Source organism: Callionymus lyra, chromosome 2, assembly GCF_982586985.1.
Source record: "Callionymus lyra chromosome 2, fCalLyr1.hap1.1, whole genome shotgun sequence".
NCBI classification, from domain to species: domain Eukaryota; kingdom Metazoa; phylum Chordata; class Actinopteri; order Syngnathiformes; family Callionymidae; genus Callionymus; species Callionymus lyra.
In genome coordinates this window covers 26,651,373-26,665,129 of record NC_141819.1, presented here as the reverse complement: position 1 = coordinate 26,665,129, position 13,757 = coordinate 26,651,373, and the positions used below count along the sequence as shown (strand labels likewise).

At 41.4% G+C, this 13,757-nt stretch overlaps 2 protein-coding genes across 4 annotated transcripts; one reads left to right on the top strand and one right to left on the bottom strand.

Moving 5' to 3' along the window:
• The first annotated feature begins 151 nt into the window (after window positions 1-151).
• On the top strand, window positions 152-8,832 carry LOC148086173 (uncharacterized). Its single transcript, XM_087782979.1, has 4 exons — window positions 152-217; window positions 306-386; window positions 476-605; window positions 3,279-8,832. Exon 4 carries the CDS (start codon window positions 3,395-3,397, stop codon window positions 8,828-8,830), a length of 5,436 nt encoding a protein of 1,811 aa, XP_087639105.1. The 5' UTR covers window positions 152-217; window positions 306-386; window positions 476-605; window positions 3,279-3,394; the 3' UTR covers window positions 8,831-8,832.
• A 1,218-nt stretch (window positions 8,833-10,050) lies between these two features.
• LOC148086172 (bone morphogenetic protein 2) lies at window positions 10,051-12,733 on the bottom strand. 3 transcript variants are annotated; one of them, XM_087782881.1, is made up of 5 exons: window positions 12,448-12,733; window positions 12,241-12,380; window positions 11,834-11,950; window positions 11,553-11,745; window positions 10,051-10,454 (listed from the first exon to the last, which is right to left on the bottom strand). In XM_087782881.1, exons 1-5 carry the CDS (start codon window positions 12,731-12,733, stop codon window positions 10,051-10,053), a joined length of 1,140 nt encoding a protein of 379 aa, XP_087639007.1. The 3 variants fall into 3 exon arrangements, with proteins under 3 accessions (XP_087639007.1, XP_087639008.1, XP_087639006.1); XM_087782882.1 differs by having other exon boundaries at window positions 10,051-10,442; XM_087782880.1 differs by having other exon boundaries at window positions 10,051-10,469; window positions 11,565-11,745.
• Window positions 12,734-13,757: the final 1,024 nt, after the last annotated feature.

Genomic DNA, 13,757 nt, shown 5'->3' with positions numbered 1-13,757 from the left:
CCTATCAGCCGTTCGTCCTAAAATAACCGATGACAGTGTTCATTTCATTCCTGCTGGGGCTGCCACTCGACACCCGGCTGGTGAATATGAACAAGCGTTCATGCCTGTGTTGCTGCTCAGTTTGGCCACACCGACTCGTCTATTTTGGTTTCTTCAGGGCTGTCAGGAGCCACACTGGTGCATTTGAACATGGAACTGAGGGCTTGACTCACTTTCGGTGAGTTTTTAAACTCTCTTTTTTTTGATGCTCAATAAAGACTTTTCCCCCGACGGTCAAATACAGCCTTCAGCTTCTATCTCAACAGGTCAGCCTGAACCGACTTCTTCCGCTCAGGATTAATCCGCGCGCGATGAACGAAACTGGACTCGCAGCATGAAAGACGAAGGTGAGCGAGTTTATAACTTCTGGTTGGAAGCTGGATTTCAAGAATATTATTGAAGTAATACAGGTGTTCTGTGATACATTCATGTCAAGATGTAGGCTTATATGGGCTAGCGCACGCCAAGGATATAAATATACGAGCAGACGCTGGGAAAGTACCGCCGTCGCTCACTGGCCCGAAGTGTTTTGGACGCCAGCGTCTCCTGGAGAGCCAACATATTCCGTAAGTCAATCCCGAGAGACAGTAAAGTCACTCAGTTTGTCTTGATCGTTCTATGAATCTGACAGTCGCCCGTTGTCATGGCTGAACCCCGGACCGAGGGCAGGAGGGTTGTTGATCTTTCAGTGGCCGTGCTCTCAGGTCAGGGCACAACAAAAATGGGTTAATGAGCTATTCCAAGACCTCGCCCGGAGAGCTCAAGTAAGCTACAGTAGAACAGCTGCTGTGGACACGCTCTGTGAACAATATGATGGTTTACTTTCGTGACCTCTGGGAAGAGCTGGAATCAAAATCTGACGCCACTGTCTCTGTGGGAGCAAACACGGACCAGATGAGGATTAAAAGTCAAATTATTAACTTTATTTTGTTCTACAGTCCCTTTTGATTGTATTCGTCAGTAGAAGTTACTTGTCGCTGCTGATGAAAGAAAAGCGTAGCTTATTAAATGAAAAAAAACCTCAAAATAATGTTTAATATACCTGCTGAGAGCCTCATATTACATGAATCATTTCCTTTGGGTGAAACACTGATATTGAAGTTATTTTCTGTCGACTTTTGACTCATATCACCGATCAGATCAAGTTTAACTTCACGAGGTGAGCATAGTTCAGGAGGAAAGTCATCCATTATATATTTAGTTTCGAGGCAGTGATACAAGTTATCAAATTAAACGAGTATTTATAAAACGTTATAAAAAAAAAAGTCAATAAATATTGAATAATATTTCATGATTACATTTTTTCATCTATTTAAAGTTAATTATTCTCTTGTGTGTCAGTTTTTAATCTTTGGTTCTGTAAAAACATGTAATAATACTGCCTGAAAAAACATAAAAACACTGATTTGTAAGTTATTACAACATTGATTAGCCCTAACATTATGACACTAGAACAGCAGCTGCTGTAGAATGTTTTGGTTGCAAGAAAGGAAAAGCTGTGGGGGTCAGAGGTCACAGCAATAAAGACTAGGCTTATCTGACTTAATTAAACTGACAAGCTTCTGTAGCTAAATGAGAAACAAATGCTGGTTCTGAACCATGTGGGTGTTGAAGCCTCCCCAACACAACTCTTCCAACCTTTGACATCCTTTTTTAATGACTAATCCTGTAAACTAGGGATGAACTCAAAGTGTCTTCGTCATGACAGACCAGTCAGAGCCAGGCAAAGTGAAGCCACATGCGTCCATTCGACTGTATTTATGTGGCTCTTATGACTGATGATATTATTCATTATTAGTCGCTAAATATAGGGTTTTTGTTTCAGGACTTTTGTCCTCTGCTTGTGTAATTATTTATTGCCCCTCATAGAGATTCAAGCAAATTATATATATATATATATATATATATATATATATATATATATATATATATATATATATATATATATATATATATATATATATATTATATTAATATAATAAAGAATATTTGGAAATAAAGAGCTGTTACATCTGTTTTTAAAAACATAAAGGATAGCATGTTTAGCCTGAATTTTATTCTATTCACTCCTTTAGTTTTGCTGGATGGCCCCTCACAACAGCCACTGTATAAAATGTGGCCCCCTGAGGAAATGTAATTGCCTTACATTGATTTAGGCTGTGGCAGATAAAAAGAGTTACAATAAAATTGCATTGACCGGCAAATATCATGCATGAAAAATACATCTCACCTTAAAGAGAAACTAATATGAAATCCCAACTTTTCAGTCGTTATTACTTTATAAAGTTCTGCCCCGTCTGAGATCTGGGCGAACAAGAGGTTACGAGAGTGAAGTCCATTATGATGTAACAATGGTCTTCACTCCTCCTCCAGCCAGATATAATCACGCCCGCTTTGTTTATACAACGAGTCCCATGGAGGTGGAGACTTGCGGGATTGATGACACGTTGGAACAAATTATGATAATTGTCCAATCACAGCAGAGTGGGTGTGGTTTTGGAAAACAAGATTCCATCTCCAAGCAAGCGAGCAAGTGTTTTCAGTGGGCGGGGCTTAATCACATTTTCTAATGTAAATATTTAAATGAAAATAAGAGTTTTGTACAAACAGACACATACTGATGACACAATGGTGTCCAAGATCTATTTAAGACACACTTAAATCAACACTTAAGTTGCCCTTTAACGTTGAGTCAGCAGGAGCTCTAGACTGGGTTCACTGCAACAAAAGTGGGCTTAACTTGACAAGACTAACCTAAAAGAAAATATTGTCTATATATAAAATGAAAAACACCTACCGCACAATAATAATACACAGACACAAAAAAACATGTAGATAATTAAAAGGATGTTAAATAAACAATAAAAACGTAACCACAGTTTTGCATGCATTATTTGAGAATATTAAAGGATGACCACATCACATTAACAGGTTAGAATTTAACGAATCCACCTGGAAAAAACGCATTAAAGAAATGTAACTAATAATAATAATGTGATTTATGTGACTGGACAGGGCTGTATGTCTTGTGTAGGAGAAGCTCAAGAGCAGCTTTACTTACAGCCTCAGCCACTGCAGCAATCCCTAAATAGAAAGGCACATGGTTTAAGTGTTTGTCTGCTGCATATATTCTGACACCATGTACATGTCAAGTTCATAAAGGTCAACCCTTTGAAGATATTGACTGTTTTTACTCTGTGGCTTAAAAATATATTTAACATATTGTTGTTTTTCTATAGGAACCCGGCAGAAACGTCCATCGTCCTGGCATCAACCTGAGCTGGAAGACAAATAGAGGATTTACACAGCCGCGGTGATCAAGACAGGTGATGCACGAGACGGAAAGAAAGCCATCATGAGCTGCGTGGAAAAGCGACACATGAGCCACAGGGTGGGGAGCATGCTCCACCACCGCTTCCCCAATGGCTTCACCGACTTGTTCATGGATGAGACGGACAGAGAAGTCAGCACTCTCACCGACCGAGCCTTCCGAAGCCTCTGCGTGGGCGATGAAGCGGTGTACAACGACGAGTTTCTGTACGGATACTCGCCCTTCAGTTGCCACAAACCGTTGGCCGGGGAACCTGTTAAAAAGACTCACCGTAAAAGTAACAAAAAGCAGAGCAAAAATGAGAGCAGCGGCGGCGATCAACCGTGGAAGAAGCAGCAGCAGGCGAATATATCGCAGATGTCGTCGTTTCTCAAGGCTCTGAGTGTGAAAGAAGAGAGTCGCGACGGCGTGTTGAGCAAAAACGGAGGCGCCGGCGACCCTAACTGCGAATCGTGGGATCAATCTGCACTACGGAGTATTGAAAGAGAGCTTTCGGAATTCTCCTCTAACTATCACTCCGATCTCACAGATGGACATTACAAGGGGGACAAGGCAAGCAAACTCGGTTCAAACTCGTCACAGAAATCCAATAAAATGAAAAACGGGAAATCCACGGTCAAATTAAAGAAGCTCAACATTAAAAACTTTTTCCTCCATAGTGAGTTCAGCCCCTTCCAATCATGGGGAGATTTGAACAGGTTTCCTTTCACACAAGAGGACTGCTCCATTATTCCTGCGGATAATATCCCCAAGTGGTGTGATCTTCCGTTTTATAAAGAGCTGACACAAGCTCACATCAAGAACACTCAACGTGCAGAAGAGACAAAGACACGCGATGAGGCAATTGTTGAGCTTCAGCCTCCTGCAAACCCCAAACCAATCCGTTGCCCATCACCTCCAAAGGTTTTGCCAAAACCGTCCATCAATCTGGCCCAGATAAGATGTTCCTCAAATGGAGGAGCAGATGGAACTGTCGCCCCCTGGAGGCGCAATAGGTCGAGGGCGACAAGTGCCGTTCCAATCCATGAATCTGTATTACCATCTAAAGAGTTGTCTTCTTCTACCGTGGATGGAATCGTACCTTCAGTCAGAAATGAGGGAAAATCGTTTGAAGTAAAATCAGTTAAGGAAGTCAGCTCCGTGTCTTCGACTCCCTTCAGCATCTGCCAACTCATGACTCCCCAAATTCCCTCCAGACAAGCGACAGAAACATCAGAAATCCTACAAAATGTATTTTCCCCATCCATGCACGACCTTCCTCTCACGCCAAACTCGGACACCAAGTTGACCCCGGAGCCTCCCGTCAAGCGGGACAGCTACAAGTCGCTGGCGTCGAGCATTCTCTTTAACCTCAAAGACAACAGGAAAAGAGTGAAAAGTCGTTACAGCCCTCCGAAATTTAGAAATCTGGACACGCCACCATCCAATAATCTTAAACCCTATGGGTCAGAAGACAACTCACCTGGCTTGACTACTCCAGCTGTTACCAAAGAGGTGCCGATGGTTCAGAGTCCTGCCGTGGAATCTGGTAATACACCGCTGATCATTAGCGACGCTGACAGACCTCTCTCGGTCGACTACCTGCTTTCAAATATACTTCAAACTAAAGGTGAGGCTGGGGAGATTAAAAAGGACAGAAGTCCAAACGTAAAAAGGCAAAACTATCCTTCATTAAATTTGTATAAGAAGTCCAGCCCAGTGGATAAGAGATATCTTCATGTCCCATCGAGTATTGGTGATGCGGTTTATGAAGATGAGCTGAGAGAGATAAGTGAAAATAGCTTGAAAGTGAAACTAGATAAGTCCCCTCTGATTTCACCTTCAATCTCTGAGAATAAAGAGCCATTATATTCAGAAAAAATACCTTTTAAAGTACCTGAAAATGTACACAAACCAATGAAACAAATCGTAGACAGAGAAGGTGAGATCATTAGTCCGAAAAGAAAAGACAACCAGCATATGAGCACAATGGATGTCATCAAAGCAGCTAAAGAAGCGATCAGTGCGGCCAAAACTAAAGCTCTATCTGTGGGTCAGTCAGAGAACATGAAAGCTAAATTACAAGGGGAGCCAATGAGGGAAGATTATACAGAAGAGAAAATTAACATCAAGCAGAGTATTTGCGATACAGACAATGTGATTTCTCTATTTGTAGGTGAGACAAAGAAAGAGCCACCGCCTGTTCCCAAGAGAAATTTTGCAAAATCAGACATTCAACAGCATCTCAAAAGTCCGGTTGATTCCAAGGAAAATGTTCAGAGGGAGAAAAAGCTCAAGCATGTATTCTCGGCCAGACAAAACAACTACATCAAAAACCAGCGGTACTCGGTGACGGATGAGGAACACGCTGAGGGGTCGGAGCAAGGTGTTGCGGAAGTGCAGGGGAAAAGTGGTGAGAATGGGGAGATGGCGAGGGAGACGCGAGACAACGATCAAATTAGTTACGACTTGCAGGCTTTGAAGGAGCTAGAGAGAGCGAGGCTTGGGAGTCGAGCCCATGAGAGCGGGAGGAATAAGTTGGCAGGTTCAAACATAGACGAAGACGCCAGAGCCAAGAGCGACTTGATCTCACGGGAACTTCAGAATATTAAAAAGGGAATGATGTCCATGCGAGGAAACACTTTGGCTAAGAGGGAGATATTTGCAAAGAAGGAGAATGATCGGCGTAAACAGGATACGTATGCAAAGATAGACAACAATTTAATTGTAAACAAAGCACTTTTTAATGGCAACTACGACAAAGCTAAAATGGCTCTAGAAGAGATTATCACTGATAGGCAGGAACGGAGACACAAAACTACAGGGAAGGATTTTGAAATGGGCAGTGATGAAAGTCATTTTTCTAAAATACAACAAAGTAAAGCAGATATTTCAAGTCCTAACCAACAAAAGAGTCCACAAGAGTGGTCTGGGGATCTGCAAGACCAAAATAACGTTCGACAAAACCTCCCAAAAACTGAAGCTAGAATCGGCGAAACTCACAGATCAGGTGGTAGAATCCCTCTGCCGGGCATGGCTGATGTTGAACACAGCGTTCCATTGAAAACGAAAGCTAAACGTGAGAAAAATGAAATGGCGAATAATTCAAATTATGACTCGCAATTATCTGATGTTGAAAATGCAAGACAATCAGATTGTATTGACACGAATAAAAGCAAAATTTTACAATCGCCAGCTATTCCTCCGAGGCATAAAAAGATCGGGATCAGAAAAGACAGGCAGGACGATGTCTCAAACGTTGAAGCGTATGGAACTGGTGACACACTGTCGGTTAATGCAAAATGCAAAGACGTGGAGCAGGAGGTGGATGATGGAAAAACAAAACCATTAGAAACAACAGTTGAAGTCACTAGTCACTCCATTAATGATGTTAAAACAGAGGTTTCAAGCGAGATCAATCAAAAAGAAGCAAAAGATAATGACAGCAATAGTCTAACCAAAGAGAGGCTTGAGAAAATGGCCGCAGAGATAATTGACGAAGCCGTGAGTGAACCCCCTAGAAGCGTGACGTCACCTTTAGTGCTTGTAAATGGCATAAGCTTCAGTCCACCCGATCAGGCTAGCCTCTCGTCAAAATCCTCCTACTTCTCTGTGGACAGCACTTTACAGAGAAATACAGAGACGGAATCCAACGTCTTTCACTCCATGGAGAACTTGTATGAAAAGTTGCTGGAAGAAGAGAAGAGTGAAGGAAAGGTGCAGAGTTCAAAAGGCGATGATGGTCAATATTATCATTTGAATGAGAAGGAAAACGTGCAGCCGATGCATGAAGATGTGAAAGAGATTCCACCTGTAAACGCACCTTTGTCCCCTCAAAATATGTTTTCGCCAACCTTGGGGATCCCGGCATTGTTCAAAATCAAGGACAATACTTGTCCTCAAAGAGCAAAGAAGACTTTGCAACCCTGGTCTCCAAGAAGCACTTTAAGTGGGTCAGAGAAAGAGGAGATAGATGAAGAGAAGAGAAATGTAGCCACTGTTGCAGTAGAAGAAAACATCCCCAAAGATGGAATTGCCTTGAATAAAACTCAAATTTTACCAGTGCAAGAAATACTTATAAACCATCTCCCGCCGTCTCCACAAGCCTCTCACTTGGACGAAGACGACCAAAAGAAGCCTCAGCTGGCTGGACTCCTGACTGTACCCAGGGATGAAGATGCATTTTCAGGTGCTAGTCCGTATTCTGAAGGTATGGAAAGTGTTGCTACTAGTAACACAGAGACGGCAGATGAGATGGGATTGTGCGAAGCAGCCGCCGAGCAGGAAGTGTCAACAATTCCCAGCGAATGCTCGGGCTCGACCTGCAGCGGCTACGAGAGTTTGCCCAAACCACCGGCGGTCTTGCCCAAATCGGAGAAGGCTGTTCTTAAAGCCATCAAGCTCACCCACAGGAGGATCAAGAAGGATGAAGCCCGGAAGTCTTCTCATGACAGCAGGCGACACAAGGGAGAAACTCACAGGGGTGACAAATCCGAGCACCGAAGTGGACGAAGTAAAGACAGAAAGCACCGAGACACAACAAGCCAACCGCCAACTCGAGGTCAAGAAGAACAAGGTAGAGTTGGAAGTGATCCACAAAAGAAGAGCAGTGATTCAGGAGGAAAGGGAGATGTTGATGGTGATAAACCCAATGTGCCTAAACTTCGAGACCGGAACAGCACTAAAGAACTGCAAAGACAGTTGAGCAGCGACCAGGTCATCAGTAGCGTACCTGTGTACAAGGCTAACATCCACGATAGGCCGATGTCAGATAAGCCATTACAACGATCCGTTAGCATTGACCGCTACTTATCTGACAAATCCCAGCGGCGGCACAGTGAAGACATGTCAATCAAGGAAAAACTCGATCCAAGGAGGCAACGGATTGAGAAGTCTATCATGGATGAGCTCCAGCAGAGAGGGAGGGCACGTGAACGAACATCTAGAGATAACCCACTGAGGAGGAGTCACAGTATTGATACCTCCAGCTCGAACGGACATCGTGTTTCAGATCAGTCCTTCCAGCCTGGAAACACAAACCAGTTGTCCCGGCAGTCCAGCATCGACTTCGTCACACAGTCGTTCCCAATGACCCAGAGAAAGCTTCTTCAAGATCCTGACTCCGGCCAATACTTCTTCGTGGACATGCCGGTTCAGGTCAAAACCAAAACCTTTTTCGACCCAGAAACGGGGACTTATGTGCAGCTGCCAGTCCAGCCATCAGATGGTGCTGTTCTTCAAGCCCCCACCATGGAGGTTTTGACGCCACCTATGGTTGTTTATCACAGTTTCGTACCGGTCTCTCTCTCACCTATGACTCAGAACTCAGCAGTCAAAAATCCCTATGCAGACGAGCAGAGACTCCTGGAGAAGTCCAGGAAGATGAACTGCAAGGATCCGTACTTGGAGCCAGTTTACGGTCAACATGACAACATCCTCGGAGAGTTCCTCGGCACAGAGGAGCTGGATTGTCCAAGTTGAGAGAGACGGTTGTTGCAAATCCACGCTTCAGTTCAGCTTTTTCTAACTTTTATCCCGAGTCTTGCAATTTTATGGTCTACACAAGAAAGAATGAACCTGACATAGGGGGCGCTGATGTAAATAAATGACAGAGAAGAAAGTTACACTGCAGACAGTTAGATTGTAAATTTACTTTTTTACTGGGTTTTTTGATGTTTTTCTTCTTTTTTTGCTGCATTGTGGAATCTTTAATGGGAAACTGTGGAGCCGTATTGATATATATATATACATATATATCTGAAAAAGAGAGCAGAGAGTAAGGTTGTATGTGGACATATATGACTCAATGATGTGTCTTTTCTTTTGTTTTGTTTTCGCACAACATTAGAACTACTTGAAACATGCTGTGATGTTTGAGAAAACTCATATAATATCTCTTCTGCATGCCGATATACATTTTCAAGATGCAAAAATTGGTGCTTCTAATAAGCAGAGGACTGTTTTTTAACTAGAGTAATGCAGGACTGTATTGTTTCTGTGATCCATTCCAATAAAAAAACGCAGTTGTTGATGCACATAGTTCTTATTTTTGAGTCAAACCTTTTTAAACATTAGATTTTTATCAGGATTTCAGTTCACTACCCTTATTAAAGCATCATTTAAAATAGGTGCTTTTTGGATACATCATTAAAATATATACATTAGAGTTATGTCTGCTTTATATTAGTTAATGTCACCTTTGACCTGATTCATATCGATAGACGGATACCTTGATTGAAGTTATTTTTGACTTTTTTAGTAATTGAACAAGAAAAAAACATAAATATAAACATTGCATGTTCATGTCATGGATGTTCGGTGTTTGAGGAATATATTATTTATTGCTCAAAATAATACAATATTTAAAACATTAGCATCAAAAAAAAAAAACACATTATGAACAGCAGGCGTTGCAGATGAAGTCCTTGAGATACACTCAGCTTCACACATAATCTGCTTGTTAAAATAAATACTCTCACCATAAACATTTTTTTTTTGTACATATTAGAGTCTTGTCGTAACAGATTTTGAGGAAGTTACTATTTACAACGATGCCTTTGTTTGCTTGTACGGATCATGTTGAACGGCACTGAAGCACAGACATAAGAGTTATTTGGGTTTTAAATATTGAGAGATACAGTTGACACGAGTGAACTCTTGTGCAAAGTAGCAGCATTGTGAGTGAGCGTGCAAGGGTTAAGTCAGTGGCAGCCGCAGCTCAACGCCACCATGTCGTCGTACTGCTTCAACACCACGTTCTCCTCGTCGTCGAAGTACAACAGGCTGATGGACTGAAGTTTGTCCGGGACACAGCAGGGGGCCTCCACGTCTTCGGTGGAGAGCTTCAGGGCGTGCATGATGGAGCGCACGGTGGCGTGGTTGGTGGCCCGCAGGTTTCCGCCCAGCGGGAAGGGGCAGGAGCCCTTGCAGTGGTAGGCGTTGTATCCCCGCGGCGAGATGATCCAGCCCGACCAGCCGATCTCCTCGAAGTCCACGAAGAGCGGGATCCTGCGACAGGACTGCGCTTGGCTGTGCGGGAAGAAACTTGGCGCTCCACGCCGCCGTCGGTTGTGGTGGTGATCGTGGTGGTGAGCTGCTGATGCTTCTGGTGTGGGTTGTCCTGTGGATGATCATTTCAGGTCAGTACAGAATTAAAGATCATGCAATGTAAGCTTTTGGTTGATCTTGGTTTTGACGTTTCATTATTTTATCTCTTGGTGCTTTATGAGAGAAACCAATTTGTCTCTCAAATGAAGGATTTGAGGGCAAACAATGTATGAATGATTAAAGATGATGCTTTCTAGTCTCATTTTGTTCCTTTTTCTCTGTTCTGTTTCTAGCTCTGACCACAAATGCATCAGAATTGGAGGAAATATACTTATTACTTTTGTTAGTCCGTATCGAAAAGACTGATTTTTTTAGAAATGCGAAAAGGAAATGTTGAACTGCAACTTTTTGCAATGTTATATTATTACTTTTTTCATTTAATTATTGTTTTATTTAAAGCATTGAATTGTGCATTTTAAATAATTGAATTTATTATTTCCATACGGAAAGGTTGAATGTGTTTTTTATTTATCTAATTTTTATAATGAAAGAATAAGGAAAATGTATTTATTCATTTTACACATTAAGTTCATATTCTTATTCCAAACATTTCATTATTATTCTTTAAAAAATTTTTTTTTAATGCAATACAAAAACGTGGTATAATGTATAATGGTACTATCAGACAATACAAAAAGAGTAGCTTGGCCGAACTTTCAGCCAATCATGGTGGCAGTTTTATACAAATACATTTATACTGAATTAAAAAAAAAATACTGATTTCATTTTTCTAAGTGATTGGCATTCGAATATCAGACGTTATGTTTAAAATAATTTGTTTTGAAATTATCCAATGAAAAAAATTCAACCTCTTAATATACAAATAAATGATTAAATTAAATTACTATTTCCTACCTACACTGGAATGGTTTGACTCTGAATTTTTAACTTATACTTCGTATATAGAGGAATTAGATCATTTTACAGTGAGTGACATGTCAGGTGTTATGATATGTGAAGAGTTTGTTTCCCTCCAATATTAGTTTTTTTTACCTTCATTCTTTAAGAGAACCAATGCTGTGTTAACAACACTTCTAACTCATAGGATCATCTCAAAGATCTCCCGGCACCACGTCAAAGTTAACTAAAGATAAACTTTTTGTCTTACCAAAAAACGATTGATTCGAAGCTCCAGCTTTCCCGTCGTCTGAGAATATGACCAAGTAGCCGTTTGTTTCCAGCAGCTCTCCATTCTTTCTGGAAAGGAAATCCATCCAGTCGCCGGAAGGAAGCGTGGTGACCACCAGGATGCCGTTATTCTCCTCGCTGTTTCTGATCCACTTGGACACCTGAGGGTTAAAACATGTATTAGTGAACAATTTCTTCTGTTTTTCTCATTTTCAAAATCTGGTCAATTAATAAAGTTTGATAAGATACCGTTTGAGTGACGTTGAAGACTTCCCATCCCTGTGTGTACAGAGGCACCAGTCTGGAGGTGATGAGATTCCCTCTCCATGGTTTCACTTGACTGTCCAGCACCTCGTACAAATCCACCTGGACAATTATTTAAAAAAAATAAACACTCATTGTCTTCTCTTATCAACCTATAAGTAGATATATCATAAATAAATCCTCTACAAATGCATTGTTTATTTGATAATTATTAAACGTATAAACTAGTGTTAACAACTTTAAATATATTTCTGGGCTTAACTGACACTTATTCATCTAAGTTTTCAATTCATGTGACGTCATTCGACCACACGTAGTCAATTCCGGCAACTTCGTGCTCTCGGCTTTTTTCGTGTCGCATCGGCTGATTCCGCTCAAAACATGAACATTACCTTATAAAAGTGAGGCCGGAATGATTTTCCGAGGTAATGCTTTTGTTTCTTTCTGAACCAACGAAACTCGGCTTTTAACATCCTCTCATCTCTCCCAAGAGACGAAAGATTGAAGAAGTGGAACCTCTCTCCGGAATTTCCTGTTTAAGAGAATACAAATTGGGGAAAAATGCACATATTTTAACTTTATTTTGTTTTTTCTCTCACCTTTATCCTCAAAACTTCGCACTATGTTTCCTTCTAGAATCTCCTTTTGGCTCTTCGGGGTCCCGTCATTCACTGAGACGGCGTTGAAAAGATCCAGCATGAATTGAGGGGCCCTCTTGTGAGGGGCCACCGGCGGACCCCGGGGTAAATCCTTCAGGTGGACCGTGTCCTGCGCCATCTTTGTCTCCCCCTGTTGCCCGGCGGTGGCTCTCCCGGGCGGGATGGCGAGCGCAATGGCGCACCTCACCTGGAGGAGCACCAAGACGCCCAGAGCTCCTCTGTCCATTTTGGCCGATCTGGACTGAGGTGGTTCCTGGGGGTCTGCGGGTGTGTTAAGGAGAAGCCCTCCCCTGTCTTTGTAACAGCAGGGGATGATTGGAGGATGATTGATGGAAAACAGCACAAAGAAAACGTGCAAACGAGCCGAGAGTGAGTCAAAACGATTAACATCAAGAATGCAAATATAGGTGGAATTATTATCAATTATTTATGATTTATTTTTGGAAATATAATAGCAAGACGAATAACATAACGACTATCTCTTCTATGCCTAGTACAGCATTTTCAACGCACTTAAATCACATGGTTACACTTCACAACAAATTATTTCGCATGTTTTATTTGGATTCTTATTATGTTTTTGTTTTTTGTTGTTGACAGCAAATCAAGTTCATCCATTTCGATGTTGAGGCGAATCTCTCTCTGTTATCAGCACGACTGCAGAGAGCAAGAGAGCAAACGGAGAGCAGAGCTGTGACGCACAGCCAGCACGCTTGTTAATGTGCATTTCCACATTAACACACACACCTACACACAAACACAAACAGCTTACTCCTTCTCTCAATATTTGGGCAGTGAGTCAGCTTTTCACACACGATTTCAGTCCATAATTCGATGAATAAAAATTAATTTAATTATGATTTTTCGGTCTCACTCCCCAGATTAAGACTTGTTTTTATTATATATATATATATATATATATATATATATATATATATATATATACACTGAATTTATTGGTGTCACAAAGAATCATGACAAAGTAAATTGGTTATAATTGTTGAGCATATTCATGGGATCCTAACATTTTCTTTTTGTCTTCATCTTCAAGTCAACGTCCAGAAAAGGACAGACTGTCTAAAAAAAAAAAAATCATAGATATCCGACACACTCCACTGATGTTGATCCTTCACACCAAAGCAGAACTCCATGACTTCCAGTCAATCAGCCCAGACAAAAGGGATCAAATTATCAAGATCATCCGGCTGATGAATATCGTCGATTGTTACCCAAATTAAGGCACAGACGAT